General features: G+C 45.5%; 3 protein-coding genes across 3 annotated transcripts in view; 1 reads left to right on the top strand and 2 right to left on the bottom strand.

Annotated features, from left to right (window-relative positions):
• b4galt1l (DP-Gal:betaGlcNAc beta 1,4- galactosyltransferase, polypeptide 1, like) overlaps nt 1-3,166 on the top strand; it is an 8,635-nt gene extending 5,469 nt beyond the window's left edge. Inside the window, exons 3-6 of the mRNA XM_014029554.1 lie at nt 45-232; nt 1,406-1,528; nt 1,683-1,787; nt 1,868-3,166. Of these exons, the coding sequence (XP_013885008.1) occupies nt 45-232; nt 1,406-1,528; nt 1,683-1,787; nt 1,868-1,997 (546 nt within the window). The 3' untranslated portion in view covers nt 1,998-3,166. The remainder of the gene's footprint in view (nt 1-44; nt 233-1,405; nt 1,529-1,682; nt 1,788-1,867) is intronic.
• Nucleotides 3,167-4,077: 911 nt separating this feature from the next.
• Nucleotides 4,078-5,852, bottom strand: exosc3 (exosome component 3). Its single transcript, XM_014029553.1, has 4 exons — nt 5,538-5,852; nt 4,817-4,966; nt 4,571-4,722; nt 4,078-4,439 (listed from the first exon to the last, which is right to left on the bottom strand). The coding sequence occupies exons 1-4, from the start codon at nt 5,847-5,849 to the stop codon at nt 4,232-4,234; spliced, it is 822 nt and encodes a 273-aa protein (XP_013885007.1). The 5' UTR covers nt 5,850-5,852; the 3' UTR covers nt 4,078-4,231.
• Nucleotides 5,853-6,195: 343 nt separating this feature from the next.
• The window catches only part of tgfbi (transforming growth factor, beta-induced), a gene marked incomplete in the record, with an annotated part of 24,574 nt that continues 23,678 nt past the window's right edge, over nt 6,196-7,091 (bottom strand). Inside the window, 1 exon segment of the mRNA XM_014029552.1 lies at nt 6,196-6,491. Coding sequence (XP_013885006.1) covers nt 6,430-6,491 — 62 coding nt within the window.

Below are 7,091 nucleotides of genomic sequence, written 5' to 3'. Positions count from 1 at the left end.
TGTGTGTGTGTGTGTGTGTGTGTGTGTGTGTGTGTGTGTCTCAGGATGGGGATGAGACCTTTAACCGGGCCAAGCTGCTGAACATCGGCTACGTGGAGGCGCTGAAGGAGTACGACTACAACTGCTTTGTCTTCAGTGACGTGGACCTCATCCCCATGGACGACAGAAACACCTACAGGTGCTTCAGCCAGCCGCGACACCTGTCCGTGTCCATGGACAAGTTCGGCTTCAGGTGGGCTGCAGACTCAACCCGTCTGATAAATATTAGAGTTCCTGACACGTGCTTATCCTTCAAATACAAAAAGTCAAAGAAAATATATTTATATTTAAGAAAATTAGCATAATACACCTAATTTTACCCATTTTGTCTCATAACTGGCATATTTTCTTTTGAATTTGGCTCAGCAAAGTGAAACAGGAAGTGACATCAAAGGGGATCTCTTTAAGAAAATAAACTCTAGTCTTTGTTTATTGAAAGAATCTTATTTAAACTCTTCAACTCWGATAGACTCAAAATAATCTAAAGAAACATCAGATTCTTCTCTACTTGTAGCATCGCTCTGTTCACATGTAGACATTCCCCTATGACATCACTTCCTGTTTCTTCACATACAAATATGTCAACAGCTGTTCATCTCAGCGACATGAAATTTATTTAGCAATATTTTATCAATGTTCTCTTTCAAAAAACACATTCACGTTTGTTGCAAAAATTTGACGTCACAGACACTTTAATGTTTTATTCATGTTGAATCATCATGTAGGAGACGTGCCCAGGCCCTGACCCTGCTCTGAGCTCAGCAGCTCTCAGGAGGAACAGGAAGTGCTGACAGAGACGCAGAGGAAAGATGGTCCTCTGAAACTGAACCCTGAGCCAAGCCTCTCACTTCCTGTTCCCCCCCCCCCTCGCTAGCACACAGCAGCTGCAGTTTCCTGTCAGGAAAACACAGCCAGACTGAACCGAGTCGGTCTGTTATCATGAAGGTGGTCCCTGAAAAACTGGTCCTGAGTCTGCCTACGATCTGACCTTAAATAAACCTGAAAACTGACCCAGAACCAGCCTTAAAACTGACCCAGAACCAGTCTTAGAACTGACCTAGAACCAGTCTTAGAACAGACAGAACCAGACTAAAACTGACCCAGAACCAGTCTTAGAACTGACCCAGAACCAGACTAAAACTGACCCAGATTCTGACCCAGAACCAGCTTTAAACTGATCTGGATCCTGACCGACCCGGTGCAGTCCGCTGTGTGTTTCTGTTCGGTTCCGATCCGAGCAGAATATTTTTAGAACCTGATAAAAATCAGACGTTTGCATGTTTGTTTCCTGTTCTGTGAAACCTCAGAACAGGAAGAAGGCGGAGCTTGTTCTGATCAGGACTTTTAACTCCGCCCCCTCCTGCAGGTTGCCGTACACTCAGTACTTTGGAGGCGTGTCTTCGATGAGCAAAGAGCAGTACCTGAAGATCAACGGCTTCCCCAACAACTACTGGGGCTGGGGAGGAGAGGACGACGACATCTTCAACAGGTACACCTCACCTGTCGGCCCACACTCATCACTGTGAAAACAGGAAGTGTTTGTACCGTTAGAGGAGCAGAACCGGTTCTCCAGTCTGGCTCCACCTGCTGGCCACAGGTCCACATTGCTGCAGGTCTCTGACCCGACTCACGGTCCGTTTCAGGCTCTCCTCCAAAGGCATGAGCATCTCCAGGCCCAGCGGGGAGGTGGGGAAGTGCCGCATGATCCGACACAACCGGGACAAGCAGAACGACCCCAACCCYCAGAGGTACCAGCACCCCCCCGTAAGACACCAAGGTTCTGACTCCTGAAGTTCTGATGTCTGGGTTCTGTTTGTCCTGGTTCCAGGTTCGACCGGATCGCCCACACCAGAGAGACGATGTTCAAAGACGGCATCAACTCCCTGACCTACAAGGTGGTGGCCTCGGAGAAACTGGACCTGTACACCAGGATCACTGTGGACGTGGGGAAGCCCTGAGGGGCCCCCGGGGGCCACATGCTGACTCTGACACTTGAATCTAAAAGTTCTGGTTCTCCTGGCCAGAACCTTCTGGACTTGATTTTCTCTGCGGGCCCTTGAGGACTCGTCTCTGATTGGTCGGCTGGAACCAATCAGATGCTGCTGCAGCACATTCTGAGCAGGACTCTTATTTTGAAAGTTACCCTGTAGGGGGAAAACGTTGGTGGGATTATGGGACAGGGTGGGGTTAGATCTGGTCCTGGTCTGGGTAGGACCACTGCTTCCTGGTTTCTGATCCGTTTCCGATCGACCAATCCTGTGTGAGCAGGCTGAGCCTGCAGCTTTCTGATTGGCTGAATCCTGATTATCTGGTGTTGGCTCCGCCCACTTAAAGCCAGACCTCACTGTTTGGGTCAGTTTAGAGGATCACCTGTTCTCAGCGCCAGTCCTAATGTATTTGAATCAGAACCAGGTGTTGACGGTGTGAACACAAACAAACAAACAAACAAACAAACAAACAAACAAACAAACAAAACAAGAAAAACAGTCAGGAAACAAAGTCGCCAACGAGAGCACAGGTACACAAACTGGATCAGGAACAAAATCCAGAACAGTGTCAAGGTCCGAATCATAAACCAGATTAGGAACTAAAATCACAAACTGGGTCAGGAACAGAACCAAAAACCGGATCAGAAACCAGATCAAAGCAACATGTTGGAACCTGTGGATCCARGTGGAGTTCTGGACCCGGTTTAACCTGAATCCTGTCAAAGTGTAATAATCCGCTCTGATCAGGGATCAATGTTTCTAATCACATGTAACCCTGGAGTTGTCTGATCAATCAGCTGCTGATTGATTCACAGCTGATCGATCAGCTGATGATTGAGGTTAATCGATTATTGATTGTTTTGTTTTCTAAGTGTCCTTATTGCAGCTGTTGGTACCAAAGACTTTATTGATCCTGTGAATCAGCTGACAGCTGGACCAGCCTGTCTTGATTATTGACGACATGTTGATCATCGATCAGTGTGAATGTTTTCTGAATGTCGGCAAACTTCTTCTCATTTGTTTGTTTGTTTACCTTCAGACCAAAACTGTGTGAAACAATCGCCTGTAATGTGCCTTAAAGTGAACCGCTGACCGGTCAAACTGGTTACAGGACCTGATAAACCCAAAGTCTGAACAGAGTCCGTGTCGTTTCCGTTCATCTCAGACCACTTCGTGGTTTGTGTCTGACTGAACGACTCCTTCCTGTCTGAGTCCTGCTGAGGTTTTGGTGGCGCTCGTCTGATCTTTTCCTGCCTCCTTCCAGACCTGACCAGTTTTTTTGAGGCTCTTATTTTGACATTTAGATGCTAAAGATGCTACATASTGTCCAACACGTCCAGAAAGAGGGGATAGTTATTTAATTTGGGTCAAATGGCATAAAAATGCAGGTTTTTACACCTTGGGAATTTTTTAGTGGACTTAAAATTAGAGGAAGCTAATTTAGTGGAAGCTAMTCGGTTCGTGAGGAGCTAGCTCYGCCGTTAGCGTAACTATTCCCACTGACCGTCGGTTTAGTTTAAAAATCTTTGATSAAACACAAGAAACTTATAGAAACTGGATTTATTTTTTGTCAAAGTTACAAACAAGTCTTAAAGGATCCATGATTAGTTGTAACATTAGACTTTATTTAATAAACACTTATTTTAACTGTAAAATAAAGACTAAAAATACTGTAGGATGTTTAGTTTTCAGTTTTTTTATACATAAATATTTTAACACAGACGGAGCCATTTTATTTACACCATGTAAATAAAATGGCTCCGTCTGTGTTAAAATATATTTTTAAACTTTTAGTTTAAAAATGACAAAAACTAAACATTTTTACAGTCTTTATTTTACAGTTAAAATAAATGTTTATCAAATAAAGTCTGTGACAACTAATCCTGGATCCCTTCAAAATAAAAGTTTTTTTAAAGACGCGTCACATGATCYTGTTCAGTCCAACAGAACCGGTACACGGGTCGGTCCTCTGTGACTCGTCTTCATCTGATCAATCAAATCAAACCTGAACAGGTAGAACTGATGGTGGACCTACCAGGGCTTTGATTGGTTGTTTCTCTATGAGCTCCAGCCAATCACAGCCCTCAGATTTTATAAACAGGAAGTTCAGTGTCATCGTCACGGAGCGGCTGTCCAATCAAAAAAAAAAAAAAAAATCGCCAAATGTTCTTCCACCTGGGTGCAGGTGAGTYGGGGGGCGGGGCCTACAGCGCCCTCTGCTGCACCTTCCTGAACAGCTGCTGCCTCTGCGCCGCCGTCATGGTGTCGCAGCTCTGCAGCAGGTTGGCCACGATCAGGGTCTGCTGGGTGCTGGAGGACCGGACCCAGACCCGGCCGTTCAGGCCCACCACCAGCTCGCAGGGGAACAGCTGGTCCAGGTCGGCCCGGATGTCGCTGTGGGGCGCCAGGAGCCTGTGGGGGGCAACCAGGTGAACACAGATTCAATTTAAACTGTTTAAAATGACCAGCTAGAGTCTGAGCTCCTACTGGCTCAGTGAACTGTCAATCACTAGAAACTGGACAGGTGAGAGGCTCACAGGTACCTTCTGACGAGACCCAGAGACACCTTGAAGAGAAGCCCCCCTGCTCCAAATACGCCCATCCCGTTGGCCCGGCCCGACCCGTCCATACACACCAGCTCCGGCTCCATGTCCTTGTTGGCGATGATGAACTGAGCGAACACCAGGTCTCCCACCTGCACAGGTGACACACAGTGGGCGGGGCTTCAGCTAAGAGCTGGACTGCATCCAGCAGAGACGCCGCAGGACGTCCACCTGTCCYGGCCTCACCTGGACGTTGGGTCGGTTCCTCTTGGTGGCACCTTCAAACGCCAGATAGGACAGAGACGCCTGCTCGCTGCCGCCAACGTCCACCTTGAAGACGTCTCCGGATTTCGCCGTCACAATGCCGATGACCGTCTCCCCTTTGGCTGGGACATACTGAGGACAGAGACACATGCTGAGGACAGAGACACATGCTGAGGACAGAGACAAAGACTGAGGACAGAGACACATACTGAGGACAGAGACACATGCTGAGGACAGAGACAAAGACTGAGGACAGAGACACATACTGAGGACAGAGACACATGCTGAGGACAGAGACACATGCTGAGGACAGAGACAAAGACTGAGGACAGAGACACAGACTGAGGACAGAGACAGACTGAGGATAGAGACACATACTGAGGACAGAGACAAGACTGACTGAGGACAGATGGAAAGACTGCTAGTTTTTAGTTATAAATGTTATTAATTCAACAAAAGTCATGTTATAAAATTAGAAAAAAGTTTATAGATTTGAACAGAAAACTGAACTTTGTTTTTTCAAATTAAAGTATCAAGTTTCCGGTCCGACCGATCTTCTTCCGTATTACATAGACATAATCGGCAATTTTAGTTTGACTTTAGTTTTTTTCATCAGGATCAACTCTCAGAACAGTCTCGGTCAGATCCAGCGGTTCTGTTCGGTTCCCTGCTGAATTCGGCGGTGTGTTCGGACAGTACCCACCCTCCTCTGTTGGGACTCGATCCAGAATGTGTGCGGAGGTTTGTGCTTCAGCACGCCGCTCTTGCTCACAACCAGCCGGTCTCCGCTCCGCCGCAGCCCCGGGCCGCACACCACCCGCTCCGGCTTCGCGCTCTCCGTCAGAGAGATGCTGTCCTCGGCCTTGAAGCTGAACTCATCCCCGGGAACCAGAACCTGCCCGAGTCGCTCCTTTAGGCTGGAAAACATGCCGTTTGGTTCTGCTGTGGCGACGGCCGGAAGTGGATTTGAACACAGAAATGAGCTGCGGCGCCCCCTGCCGGCCAGGAAGAACATTGACTGTTGGTTTGTCTGTCTGTTAGCAGAATATCTCACGAGTCACTGAACGGATTTTAATAAAACTCTCAGAAAGTAATCATTGGTTTCACATCTACAATTGATTAACTTTTGGAATCAACACATTTTAAGATGGCCACCACAGCAAAGCACATTTAGAAAACATAAATATGGCTATAACTTAGTTGTTTTACAACTATTGTGGTAAAACTGGTGTGGTAGTAGCTGAAAGTCATTCTCAACACATAGTTTATGAAAAAAAATCCTGTATCCTGTTTAAATTCACTCATCAATAAATTAATATGGGATTATTGTTGTGGTAATGAAGAGCGCTGAAGAAGAGGAGTCAAAGTTTCATCTTTATTTTACAAAAAGTGACAGAAAGTCTGCGGCTCGCTGCATTTGGACAATCTGCAGGACGTCACGAGTACAAAACATTTTACAAAAAACTGTGATTCCAAAAAATTATTAAAACCAGCTGCTTGTTTTGTGTTTGTTTGTTTGTTTTACAGCAACACAGGAAATTAAAAATGTAACGTTTGCCAGTGAGGTTTCTCCTCCTGCACCGTCCTGTGCAGCTTCACTGACTCCTGCTCATCGTCCTGCTGGAGCGACTCCTCTTCACCTTCTGAAAGAGCTCATCTGTGGAGGAAACAAACAGCATCAGGACCCCCCAGACCAGCCGGGACCACCACAGGCTTCACAACTCTTACTCACCGTTCCTGAAGCTCGTGGTGTCCACCTGGAAGACAGAGACATGAGACTGTGGACGAAGACGCGTATGTTTTCTTTATTTCTTTTTTATTCTGAAACATTATGGTTGTTTCTATGGGATCAACCTTGTGCCAGCAGGAAGTGAATCTGAATTGCTCAGATTGAATCTGAATGTGGATAATTTGAAATTGAATGAATTGGTTTGAAAATGAATTTTACTAAATTGAAACTGAATTTAAAGTTTTGTATCTGAATTAATTTGCTTTGAAACTGTATTTTGTTTTATTAAAAATTCAGTTTGACTACTTTCACTTTCAGTTCCATAATTCAGATTTTTGTGTCACACATGTATGTAGAAAATGTTACATTTACATCACATCATGGATCACAGATTGATTAGATGCTGCTGCTGACTGATCCATGATGCATGTAAATGTAAAATTTTCAATAGGGAAAATAATCACTGCAATAAAATATCTTTGTCTGTTTTTTTCACTTTTACAGTGGATTGTATCAACTCTGTTACAT

This window comes from Austrofundulus limnaeus, unplaced genomic scaffold (assembly GCF_001266775.1).
Source record: "Austrofundulus limnaeus strain Quisiro unplaced genomic scaffold, Austrofundulus_limnaeus-1.0 Scaffold919, whole genome shotgun sequence".
Classification (NCBI taxonomy): domain Eukaryota; kingdom Metazoa; phylum Chordata; class Actinopteri; order Cyprinodontiformes; family Rivulidae; genus Austrofundulus; species Austrofundulus limnaeus.
This window is presented reverse-complemented; position numbering and strand designations above follow the sequence as displayed.

Excerpts from the sequence above, each read along its gene's own strand:
- exosc3 (XM_014029553.1), bottom strand. The coding sequence starts at position 5,849 with ATGTTCTTCCTGGCCGGCAGGGGGCGCCGCAGCTCATTTCTGTGTTCA. Across the intron at positions 4,967-5,537 it reads TCGAGTCCCAACAGAGGAGG|TATGTCCCAGCCAAAGGGGA; the intron begins GTGGGTACTGTC and ends CTCTGTCCTCAG. Across the intron at positions 4,440-4,570 it reads TCTCTGGGTCTCGTCAGAAG|GCTCCTGGCGCCCCACAGCG; the intron begins GTACCTGTGAGC and ends TGCCCCCCACAG.